Source organism: Lissotriton vulgaris, chromosome 4_1 (genome assembly GCF_964263255.1).
Source record: "Lissotriton vulgaris chromosome 4_1, aLisVul1.2, whole genome shotgun sequence".
NCBI classification, from domain to species: domain Eukaryota; kingdom Metazoa; phylum Chordata; class Amphibia; order Caudata; family Salamandridae; genus Lissotriton; species Lissotriton vulgaris.
This window is the reverse complement of record NC_141691.1, coordinates 408,998,207-409,011,246: the sequence shown is the minus strand read 5'-3', so window position 1 is coordinate 409,011,246 and position 13,040 is coordinate 408,998,207. Positions and strand designations below refer to the sequence as shown.

The following is a 13,040-nucleotide window of genomic DNA, read 5'->3' as shown; positions in this document are numbered from 1 at the left end:
GCAGCGGCTCCCTTCCATAGCCAGTGTCATCAAGCCCAGTAGGCTTTCCACCTCTCCCAGCCCCGCGCGAGCGCCCGCGCATTCGGAGGGACGTGCTATGCACCACACGTAATGTTGCTCCACTAGACCATACGTAACTTGCAGGGAACACACAGACTGGGGACCAGTTATGGGGGTGGGTAGTTGGGGTTGGGGGGACGAGTTGGGGAGAAAAAAGTAAAATTTATGATATGTTACACTTTACACAGTGCACGTTATATTATTGAGGATGTCACCACTCTGGAGCCGCAGCCGAATGGCTAGTACATTGGACTGTCCCTCTGTTAGCACTAATTTTTTGTGATCTCTGCTTGATGTACTCCTACCTCATTGACACGACGATCGGGCCTGCCGCTGGCCCGTGAAGGGATGTAGGCGGACGGCTCTGTATGCATTGTAATGTGCTGTTTTTCTGATAAATAAATAAATAAAATAAAAAAAGTATTGTCCCTCAATCCATATTTATGCATTCGGGCCGGAATATGGTATTTTTGGTGCATGTATTTATAATAAATTAAGCGAAAGTTGCCGTTGGGAGTGAGCAACGTGATCAGTGTGCAGCAGTTTGTCCAGTCCTCATCCGTGAGGGGGTTATCTAATAGTGCGCTCCATTTGTCACAGGCTTTTTGCGTGTCAGTACTTATTTCTGTTTGCACCAACTTGTACAGTCGCGAGATTATATGCAAGTGAATGGTGGTGGTTATTAAGGTTTGTAGTGGTTGTAAGGTGGGGGGTTCATCAGGGAAGGAGAGGTATAATACCCGGATGGCAGCTCTGAGCCTGTGATACAAGAACCGGAAGAGCAGTGATTGGTTACTTACATACGATAGGTCATCAGGTGTTATGAAAGTGCCATTTGGGTACAAATCCCCCATTTGAGTAATGCCAATTTGTGCTAGTAGTGTCATGCTGTTTTTTTCTTGGGTCACTGATAGTTCGGCGTGATTGGCTAGCGGGTAATTGGGGGCATATATTGGCGTTTTTCTAGCCAATTGACTGATTTGGTGCCAGGCCTGTGAGGTGGTTCGTATCATGTTTATCTCCTGCGGATGTAAGTGAGGACGATTGTGTGTAAGTATACTCGTTAATGGTATGGGGTGTGCATCACCATTTTCTACTGCTAGGTGCGGTAAATATTGAACCGGGTGGTACCAATAATATGCAAAGTGTGCCTGGGCACACAGATAATATAAATACACGTCTGGTACTGCAAAGCGTTTGGAGGCTTACTTGGGCTTGCTTACCGGCCCATAATTAATTTATGAGATTTGTGCGGATTCTGGCAAAGATCGCGGATGGGGGTGGTAACGGTATATTAATAAAGAGGTATAATAATTTCAGTAACACTACCATTTTTATTAGGGCAATGCGGTCTGCCAACGAGAGAGGAAGTGTGATCCATCTAGCTATTTGCGTTTCTAAGTGGTCAATCACTACTCCATAGTTTTGTCTAAGTACCAGGTCAGTATTCCTATGGACCCATATCCCCAAATACTTAATTGGCTCCTTTTGCCAAACAAGCGGGAAATCCATTTGTATGGCTTTTGTACTCTCAGTCAGTGGCAGTACTGCGGATTTACTCCAGTTTATCTGCAGCCCTGCTTGCCGCCCAAACTTCATGTATTCACGTAGTAGTGGAGATAAGTTGTCTTCAGGGTCTCGAAGAAATAGGACCATATCGTCGGCATATAGTGATATAGGTCGCAGTTGAAATCTTAGTGCCGTATGTGCGTAGTGCTGATGTATTTTGCATGCGAGGGGCTCTAATGCTATCTAGAATTGTAGAGGGGATAGAGGGCAGCCTTTTCTGGTGCCACGTTGTATATGTATGCTATCCGAAATGTATCTATTTACTTTAACACGCGCTGTAGGTTTGGTGTATAAGAGCGAGATCCAGGTTATGAGCCTCGGGGGGAGTCCAATTCGTCGCAATATCGTGAACATATAGGTCGATTCAACTGAACCAAAGACCTTGGCGGCTCCAAAAGGACTGCCACCGCCTGTATGTCTGGGTTCAGCTGATGCAGAAGGGAAAAAAATGGGGACACAACTTTGGTTCTGAGAAGTCAAAGAACCCAATAATGTCTACAAATGTTTTTATTCTCCACTCTAATAAAAGCATTAGCAGAGGCTAATAATAATAAACAGAACTCCATGACAATGACTAACGTCTTATCAAACACAAGCTAACAGAATCCTCTTTTATGTTCTAACTTTGTGAAAAGATAACTTCATGTGATATCTTCTATGAATGAAGCCCTCATCTTTTTCCCCAAGCCCAACTCACTGGGGAGAGGAATCATATCTGGGGTTCGTCCATTTAGATTATGCCCCAGCATACTGATACTCCTTTTTAGCTACAAGCCGAAGGGTGTGCTATTTCTATTGTGTTACACTGAGTATAAACATGGGAAGAGATAATACTTGGTTCCCAAGATGTCCCTGAGAAAAGGGTGTGAAAATTGCACACATTTAAGGCACATTGCAAGCAATGACATTCAGTGGGGTAAGTAAAAATTGGGGGGGGGGGGGCAGCAAAGGATGATGAGGGGGCATCTGGCAATACCCATACATTCGAGCTGACAAGCTGAGGGGGCCCCTTTAATGCATAGAAGACTGCGGGCCTCCCACACAGCGGGTGCTGCAAGGTTGTCCGTTACACCTCTGATGACAATTTTGATTTGCAAGGTCCTCAACATACTATTGCTAAACAAATCATAATGAAGAATACATAAACTATCGAAGCAAAACTAAAACATGACCCTTCAGGACTTAGAGCCAGATGTACGACCCTTTCATTTAGCGCCTCGCAATTTGCGACACATTGCGAGTCGCAAATTGCGAGGCGCTAAATGAAATGTACAACAGAGTGTTTACACTGTTTTGCGATTCCCAATGGGGTCGCAAATTGCGAGGCTCATTAATATTAATGAGCCTCTCGCAATTTGCGAGGCAATTGTGAATGCCAGCCCTCCCAGGGATGTTGGCCTGCTGGGCTCAACAGACCACCTTGTCTGGGACTGCTTTTTAATAAAGCAGCTTTTTTAAAAAAAATACAGCCCTTTTTTTCTCAAAGGAAAACGGGATGCATTTGAAAAAAAATTCAACGTTTTCGTTTCATATTTTAAAGGCAGGCAGTGGTCCCTGGGACCACTGCCTGCCCTTCAAAAATTATTTTGTATGGATTTGCAAAGGGGAAGGGGCCCTCCGGGGACCCCTTCCCATTTGCAAATGCATTACCACCTACTTGAAGTAGGTGGTAATTGCAAGTGTTTTGCCCTTTCCAAATAGCAAGTCGCAAAAAAATTGCGACTAGCTAAATAGGCTATGTACATGCCTCAATATGTTTTTGCATGCGCAAACAGGTTCGCAAACCCGTTTGGTCATGCAAAACGGGTCGTACATCTGGCCCGTTAAAGGCATAATTACATTACACATTAATGGCTGAAGATCATAAGACTGAAGTGTGAAGCTGTCTGTGGCGCGGTAGCTTGGTAGGGCTCAATGAGAATGAACAGTGTTTTCCTGTCCACCTTAGTTGCAACCTCCTTGGACAAGTCTCAGACTCTTGTCCTCGTCCTCTGTAGGTTGAAAAATGACTCTGTCCCACTTTTCACCAACTGCTGGTAAAGTTCCTTCTTGTCAGTTCTGCAACCACTAGTTCCTCGGCAGGCTCCTAGGAATCAGGTCTCTCTCCTGCCAGGTCTGCTTCAGGGTCCACTCCTCTGTTGATAGGTGGGCCCTTAGACGTTCTTCTGCTAATGTAAGATTGCTGAGACTGAGACAGTGTGTATGTGGATCTGTGGGTGTATGAGGGTTTAATGAGTGGACAGATCTAATATTTACAGTTTATGTATTACAGATGACTGGAAGAGTTACTCTACAGCTTTCGCAGGTTCTGGCAGAAACTTCACATCCATAGAAACAAACCTTGTCGATCTAATCTGGTCGGAGGAGAGGCCCACTCCCACCAGCAACATCTACCGACTCCCAGACAACTTCTCAGGTAGTTATTTGTTGAATCAGAAGAACATCCGGATAATTTTGGAACAGTGAAGGCACCATTTCCTTTTTTCAAAAACGTAAATTTGGAAATGGTTGAAGACTTAGTCCTGTCAAGGGAATGAGTAAATCAGTTTGCAAGATGGGAAAACAACTGAACACCCCTAAAATTGAGGATCGTGTGTCAGAGGATGTTTCCTCATAGGGGATGGGGGGTATTTACCCATGGAGGCAATGAGAGTTTCAGTGACCTTTTTTGTATGCCTGATCGTTGACTATGTATAATTAAGAATGCAAACAACTGTTGCATTAGTTAGTGTAAGTGAAATTATCCTGGGAATTCTCTCCTGGAAAACTATGACTTTAGCAATTTCAATGCTCTTGAAAACTTTGTGAATTCCAAAAAACTGCATTATACTCAAAATTTAAGCCGAAATCTCCACAGTCGATTTCGGCTTTATTTGTGATTCGGGACCTCAGTACTTTGTAACAGTTTAAATAAATGACATGGTTAATTGCTCGAGTGCACAAGGTCTTTGCAATATTCATTGTCGAAATATCAGCAAGGCTTAGATGAACAAGGAAGGCGAAATATATCAGACTACAGATTATTGCAAGTGAAACCTGAATGCACATACGTGTGGAAACGTGCTCAGTCTTTTGAACATTGTTTGCTTAGTTTTAGATCAAATGTCGAGCTGGCTACACCCTCACAAGTACAATAGGGACATGCAAGTGAAGTAAACACTTGAACAAAGAACGAAAGTTGTGTTTCGATTGTTAATTGTGGTATTGTAATCTATCTACTTAGAACATTGTGTAATAACTAAGCGTATGAAACTGCTCGTCCACTTTAATGGGCTATCTTGCTCCTCAGAACGGGTCTGATATAATTGGCATGTGGAATATTTAAAGAAAGGGCTCAGCCTCGAGAGGAGATATTATTGATAAGAGTATGGTTTTCATCGGTCAATCCGAGCCAGACACACTTGCACTTCTTCCTTTTGGGCCCTCAAATACTACAATTTCTACAATGTTTAAACTCACAATGTCCAACCAGATGGATATCAGAAAGAGAAATTAGAATTTACCTTCATCCATGTTTCTTTGAACAAGAATAAAGCCAGGTTTTGGCTGTGAATACATCTTGCAATTATTACATCACAATCTATAACGAGATATCTTACATTAAGAAGGCCTGCATATAGCTGCTTAGTTGTACTCCCAGTAGAGGTCCCTCAAACGCGTTTATGTAAGTTAACCAGTGTAGCATTTCGCTTACCTAAACTGCAGTCTGCCGAGGGGGCTAGCAAAGCAGATTACCTCTGGAATAGATTTTTGTCTCTGATGGGCAAACTCCGAAGTTTGCTTAGAGTTTCTGGCTGCCTTTGTGGCACAGACGGCACAAACAGACTTGCCATTTGCATGCCTCTATTGTGTCGCAAGGGCGCTCGCTGTGTATGGCCACGATAACTGGCAATTTATGTCTTGTATACTCCATTATACCGTTATACATGCTCATTCAATCCACAACAACTAGAGCACGAGAGAATAGAAAGAATCAAAGCAACCAGCAACAGACTCACGCATTCTGACTAAAAAAACAAAACATTATAAAACAGCTTTCCATGGCAAAAGCGTCTGCCTTAGGTATAGCAACTCCCATAATGACCACAAAACAAACATGAAACATGTAAAAAAAATGTTTATAAAAATGTAAATGTATGTAAATGTATTGGCATTTATATAGCGCACTACTTACCCGTAGGGTCCCAAGGCGCTTCGACCGCTGCGAAACCCTTCCTGGCTTCCCTGAGAGATGGTCCCTTAATGGGTATCTCCAGGGTGAGACCAGGCATCCCCGGCGGTCTGGTGGGGCCGTTAGTGAAGATGAGGCAAGCTAATGCCCAGAGTTGCTGAGTGTGATCGCTGATCAGAGTGGGCACCGAGGCGAGAGAATTATCGAGTCCGCTGACCCTGGTCCAGAAAGACAGTAATATTAGAGAAAAACAAATAGTTTAGCATTCTTCATGTTTTGGGAGCTTTCAAGTATATTGCCCTAGAAGATTTTAAAAGATGGGTCAATGCCCTGACACTCATTGCATTAAATAATTGATCAAGAGGCTTTTTTCTCAGATTGTCATTTAGTCCAGCCGCATAGATTTGGTATTTTCCTTGAACTGTGATAAGGCGTGGCCTCAGTTTACCTCTCTTTGCCATTGTTCAGTAATCAAGCTCAAACTCTCTAATATTAACACCAAAGATTTTAGCTCCATGTTTAAATCCTCCCACTGCAGATTTCAGGAGAATGTACAGGTCAATAATGAGAATTTTAACTCTTGGATATCATCTGTTTTATTTTTCATCATTCCTGTTGTTTCTCACAACAGCACCTTCTGCCATTTCCTATTGACCGGCCATGTCAGCAACCAGAAAGGCATGGAAGCTGCTGTAGAGGAAAAGGCACCAAGTATTAGTACGTCTCAAACGTTTTTAAAATATGAAAGTAGTTCTCCAACCTGATTAGTGCACAGCATGCCAGTCCTCCCATCACCTTTGGAAGTCTACTGAGACGAGGTCCAGTATATTTATCACAGTTCAGGTCCTCTTCCATTTCATTATTTTGATATGGTAGGGCCCATCTCAGCCTGTTCAATTCGTTTAGTTGGCAGACATCCAGCAAAAACGGCACACAGTTGTTCACTCTGATGTAAAAATCGCCCACTATACTGTGGGCGTTCCTGGTGGCACACTATCAAACCTTTAAATAAACAAAAAATTGAAGGTTGGAATGCTTGAATTAATCTCAGCCACTGTTAATTGCACGGGCTGTGTCTCAGTCCATCCTTATTTTGCACATCTTGACACTTCTTTTTGGACTCAGCCATATGCAAACCAGTCTTGACCCTTCTCCAGTTTGAACAGTCCAGGCAGAAAATGATAGACTGGGATGCAGCTTTGAGGGAATGTTAGTAGGAGAGAATAATTGAAGCATTCCTTCCATCACCTTGTTGTTGTCGCAGGAGATGCCCTAAGAGTGACTGGTATGCACAGGTGGAGAAGTGTGGCTCACTGGTTAGAGGAGGCAGACCTGGAAGCAGAGGTCAGCCCGGGACCAGGGTTCAATTCCCGGCTCGGCGGGGTCTTGAGTCCTAAAATGTCCACGGACATGACAATTCTCGCTCCGGTGCCTACTCGATTCACGGATTCACACTCTGCGACTCTGGGCAATAGCTTGCTTAATCTCCACAACGGCCCTTTGGCTTTCACCTTGCGGATACCCTGTCGGGTTATCTCACAGGGGAATACCAGGACGGGTGCCCTAAGCAAGCGCTTAGATACCGGGTCGGTGATTTGCGCTATATAAATACATATACATTTACATTTACTGTCCCTCTGGAACCACGATACATGGGACTGATGAGCCCTAATCAGGGTGATACCTGTCCTGGGTTGCCTGTGTTCTGGTTCAGGGAGGACCTAGTCTGAAAGTTCAGGATTGATTGTTCCTTTTGGGTTAATATCAAGACTGATTTGCATGTGTCTGGTCCAAACTGAGGAGGTATGGTGGGAGAAATACAAAGGACTGGGATCCGGCCCGAAGAGAAGAAATGCCAGATGCTGAGATTAATTCAAGCATTCCTGTCATCACCTTGTTGTTGAAGTTGACACACTATCTAATAATGGTATGTTTGTGTCATACAGTAGGCATTATAAGGACATGCTTTCCAACCCTGCCATGATGGTCTAGCCTATCACTAACATATTGGTGCTCTCACAGTAATATACTGCCCTGGAATACCAGTGGCCTATCTTTGCCACACCCTGGCTACTCTTGCCAAAATGTAAGCTGTCCATGGCATGGCAGTGGCTCCTCTTGGCTTATTGCTTCCCTTTTTGACACACATCTGGAAATCTCTGGCAAAATGGTAGTGAAACTCATTGTCATGTGATGGTGAACCCTGGTGTTTGACAATGATAAATGAAAATGAAAGGCTGAATTTGCCGATGCAGGAAATGCTGACCAACTAAGTATGTAGTCAAAATGAAAATCTGCAATATCGAGTCAAAAGACAATCATGGCAATGACACGTTCTCTTAGAGGGAATCAAGCATTGTTATCCAAACTGAAAATGTTGTATATCCAGGAGCAATGTCTTTATGTTCAGTAACTGATAATCGGATGTTTTTCACAAAGTGACTGCTATTTAAATATACTTAAAGCTTGTTGTTTCATGGTTTTGTGGATGCATTTTGTGATCTTTTATTATGATATTGCTACTGCTGTTTGAGACATGGACATGCAAGATTGTGCTGATGTATCCTGTAGCCTCAGTTGAGCAGTAGCTTTGCTGCGTGCACCTACAAGATGTGTGTAGCTCTTCCAGTGTATGGCTTCTGATAGCAGGTTTTAACCATTGCTTTGTTCATCGTTCCCCTTCCATTCATAACGTCAGACATAATACACGGCTTAGATATACATAAATAGTCTATCAGGGAGAATTAAGTAAAAGAAAATGCTATATACAGTTTGAAAATTGATAGGCCGTGTGGCCTACCTAAAACAAGTTTTTGTAGCGGCTTGTAAAGTACAAAGCTATTAACAAACTTTAAGGGGCATAAGTTGGGAGATGTATAGTTTTCCTAAATATTTTCAAAGCTTTTTTGGAGAGGTGACACGCAGCACCCATGGGAAGGTTTGCCTGACCCACCATAAAAGTACTGAAATTTTTTATTAGTGCCACTTCAGGTCCTCCGGGATTTTCACAATGTTTTGTGAAAATTGTGCTATAAAATGCAACACTTCTTCCTGTTTTTTATTTTCACTAGGAAGGAGGCCATTTGCCCGCTTTAAGGAGTTCAAACGCGCTCAGTTCGCTTGCTTGTGCACTCAAAATCGACAAAAATGTTGTTAGGTCACATCACAGGGTGAAATGTTAAAGTTGCGTGCAGTCATAATTGTAAATTTAGATATATCCATATGTAATGCATTGTATGCTTGTGACCTTTTCTGTGCTGCTAATTGTGCGATTTGTATTTAACCTGGTTTTCTTTTTTTATTATTGATTTTAGGAAGTACATGGCAGGCAAAAGTCTCTGATATCAGGGACCAGATGGAAAGACATTCTCAAAAACCGACAGCAGTACTACTATCAGCGTTGGATGAAACTGCCTGTAAGGAGCAAAATATAAAAAAAAATATTAATTTACTGGAAAGCAGTTAGAACAGCATTGAGAATGTGTTCAATATTATAAGTGCTATAAGGAATGTTGATGGGAAATATCTTCAGTGCTCTTAAATTCATGTGGCATATCTTCAGTTAGAAATATCACATACTACAATCTTACAAGAGTACATAACATAGAACAAGTTTGCTGAAAACTCTACTATAATATGTTTTAGTGACAATTATGTTAATAAAATGTAAAGCTACTGCAAACTTCCAAACAGAAATCTGCAAGCGCTGTATAAACACTGCTCAGCGTAAACAAGTCATCACGCTAAACAAGCTGTTGAAAAAGTGCCTAGCTATTAAAGCTGCCTCAGATTTATTGGGGCAGAATACTTTGCAATGTCAAAACGACTCTCTCCCGTACTTCTCTCATAAAGATAATAGTAGATTATCAATCGTAAATTAAATCAAAATACCCAATTCCAACTTAACAAATATAAAGTTTGTATTTAATTTAAAATCATAGAGAATATTCTAACTCAAGATTTCCACTAGAAAGTTTTTTTTAAACATTGGTTTTTCCTTTCTAAACTTTGTATTGAGCATTATAAGATGTCATATAATAGCGGCTCTTGATTATGAAAGAACCAAGAACACAAACAGTTTTTGAGTTATGAGGCCCAAGTACGTCAAAGATGGAATTGTGACAAGACTGTATTAATATAAGTGAATGAAGGCTCAAGAGACATGTGAGCAAAGTGAACGACAAATTAAAAAACGTGTGTAGGGAGATTTTGTACCAGGGCCGGACTGGCCGTAGCAGGCACAAGAAATTTCCCGGGTGGGCTGCCAGTGTGGGGGCCGTTTTTGGGGTTACAGGGCTGTTTTTTAAGCATGGCTGCACTATCAGCCCCTGTTACAAAATCGGGCAAAACCGGCCCTGACAAACATCTCAGCCGCATCCCCAAGCCTGCGGTGGGGGGTGGGGGGGCGGGGGGCTGGGGGGAGGATTAGGGGGGAGGGAGGTCGAGCACTTTGCCAGGGCCCTTTTTGGTTCCCAGTCCGGCCCTGCCGTAAACTACGAACAAAGGCTATTTTTTTTTAAACAAAGAAAGAAATAGATTTAGCTTAGAGGAAGGAGAAAGAGGGGTAGGACATCACATTTTTGTTTGATAATTGCTTGTGGGTAATTATATGTTTCTCTCCTGCAAAAGGTGTGACGCAAAATGATGCCTCCACCCCCTACCATGCTGAATGTGATATAGGCCCCTAAGTCTTCTCATATTTCTGTGATATTCATTGGTCTTGAATGGTACGGGGGCTCCCTTGAAGTACTGAGGGCTCCCTTAAGGATTGCCCCCTTCCCCACTCTTCAGGGCTTGAGGGTTCTGCCTTATGCCCCTTTTTTCTTCCCTTAGTTTTATATTACGGACCTCATTTATGGCATTGTGGCATAGGGCAGCAGAGCAAGGTACCTTGAGAGGCATACGGTATTGACGTTTAACCCTGGCTTACATCACTTTGTAAATCTGGGACAGCACTAAATTCCATGGGTGTTGCGTGGGAAAACCCACCCCAACGTCCATTGAGCCCCACCCGGGAGTAAGGTGACGCAGTGATTTGCGCTGCTTTGCTCTACTTATTATTTATGAGGCCACTGGAAGCCACACAGGGCGGCTTTACGTGGCTTCAAAAATCTTTCTGAGAGCCATGCATCACACATGTACCACTTAAAGTGGTGCAACGGCGATGCAGGGCTCTCATAAATAACTCCCTAAGTGTGCAGAGGGAACACCTTTTCACCTTTTATTTCCCCACTCTTGGATCATTCTTTTTATTGTGGGTTTTGCTCACCTAATTTTACTTTCTGTCTATGCAGCAAGAGTCTAATGGAACTAATCTATTGTTGCAATACTCGAACCTTTTCTTCGTTCAAAAAGCAAACACCAAATATCCTAACTCATCTCAAAGGACATGGTCATGTTTTATATCGATTTATTTAAATTTTCACCGTTTTTTATTTCAGTGTATCCATAAAATATTAAATGCCATTATTCATTTCATTAACAATTAACACTTTAAAGTGTTCTGTCGGCATGAAATGTATTATTGAATCACTTCAAAATGAAACGCCTCAATTTGTCTCCTTTGCACTGCACCATTCTCCCAAACTGTCAAACAGAAAAATTGTTTTATTTGATAAATATTTGCCATTTTTCTGTGCGTTCAAATACAGTAACTAATTTTATGTTCACAAATGTCATGCAGGGGGACTTCAAATTGGTTTACATACTATTCTTTCAATTATTTTAATCGGAATGGAGACAGACACATCTGAATGAAGGGCACAATTGTATTTAAAAATGCTATGCTTCTTTCATTTCACATCAGCACACTGTTTATGATCGTTTGCAAAGTGAAAGTAGGAATGACAGTCATGAGATAGGTATAAATTATATTCTTACAAGTTAGCTTTTTTCCTCTAAAATGTATATCGTAAAGGTCCTGTAACAGAATTATTAATTTATTTTTGCTATAAATAGTAGATTTATTGCAGCAGATAGTAGAGCTCTCTTCCTTTCTCTTTGCAGTTCACAACGTTAATTTTGTCTTGTTTATGTGACACATAAAAGAGCACCTGTTTTCCATGCACTTCTCTTTCTGTATGGCAGCACCATATCTGCCCTTTGTTATTATCTTCATTTCTGCACCCATTTCGTCTTTTTGACAGATAACCGATTTGCATTCCCCCTTCTGTCCATGAGACCTGCTCAATCATAATTTCATACACAATGTACTTCTAGGACTCCCCCACTGCATAAAAACATAGAATACAAATGGTATGTTTATTTTATTTATTTTATTTGAAAGTTTTATAGAGCGCGAACAAGACCCATGTGGATATTACAGTAAATAAAGTTCTTTATACATTGATTAAAGCAAGTCAAAGCGCGCATACATAACATTTTGTAAAAGCAGAGTAGTAAGGTACAACATAAAACTATCACGTTGCGTCAACATTAGATAATCGTCAATAGCACAAATGCTAACTCACTAGTTACGCTAATCGAAACCCTGCTTATCGCTGTAAATAATAATTGATCATGTCTACTATGATTTTCCTTCAGGCCTTAATATTCAACTTCCATGTATGCTCTGAAGTTTTGATGTTACCTAAATTCCTATCAGCCTACTCCCGAGTCAAACTCCAATAAAGATGTTCCAGTCTTGAAAAGCTACAAAAAAATTGATTATTGAACTCATTCTAAATTTTTGGTTACATTTTCCACAGGGCTTTTTAACCTTCGAGCCAAGGACATCCCATACAATCCCTATTTCTATGCTTACACCTTACTTAGTAAGAACTTTATCAGGTAAGTGCAAGTACATGTTGCCAACCAAAATGGAACTGGTAATATACTCTGCATTTTTTATATTAATCATAATATAGTATGCAATAAAATAAACAAGACGGAAATGTTAAATACTGCATCATAAAGTTGCAGAAAAATGTCATGTGATTGTATTTATTAATTTATTGCAGGGGGTTATAAAGCTCTAGCCCATTTTATGTGGATGGGCATCCCGAGCAAATAGTTAGCAGAGATAACTAGATAAAGGTTATCTTGTGCAGTAAAGTTGGATACCCATATAGTGTGACAATGTGTATATGATGGGTGTAGCTTGGTGCAATTTAAGATGTGTTTAAAAACATTTTTTTTTAAAGGAACTTCTTGAAATGATCTAGGCTGGGACTGCAAATGGCTACTACACCATGCTCAGAAGGATCTGTTCTATGCGGTCGCTAGTTTGCTCTGTGGGATA

General features: G+C 41.4%; 1 protein-coding gene across 1 annotated transcript in view; it reads left to right on the top strand.

Moving 5' to 3' along the window:
• Window positions 1-13,040, top strand: part of LOC147718813 (xaa-Pro aminopeptidase 2-like) — a 598,118-nt gene that overhangs the window by 299,436 nt on the left and 285,642 nt on the right. Inside the window, exons 8-10 of the mRNA XM_086918810.1 lie at window positions 3,902-4,045; window positions 9,115-9,216; window positions 12,508-12,589. Coding sequence (XP_086774936.1) covers window positions 3,902-4,045; window positions 9,115-9,216; window positions 12,508-12,589 — 328 coding nt within the window. The remainder of the gene's footprint in view (window positions 1-3,901; window positions 4,046-9,114; window positions 9,217-12,507; window positions 12,590-13,040) is intronic.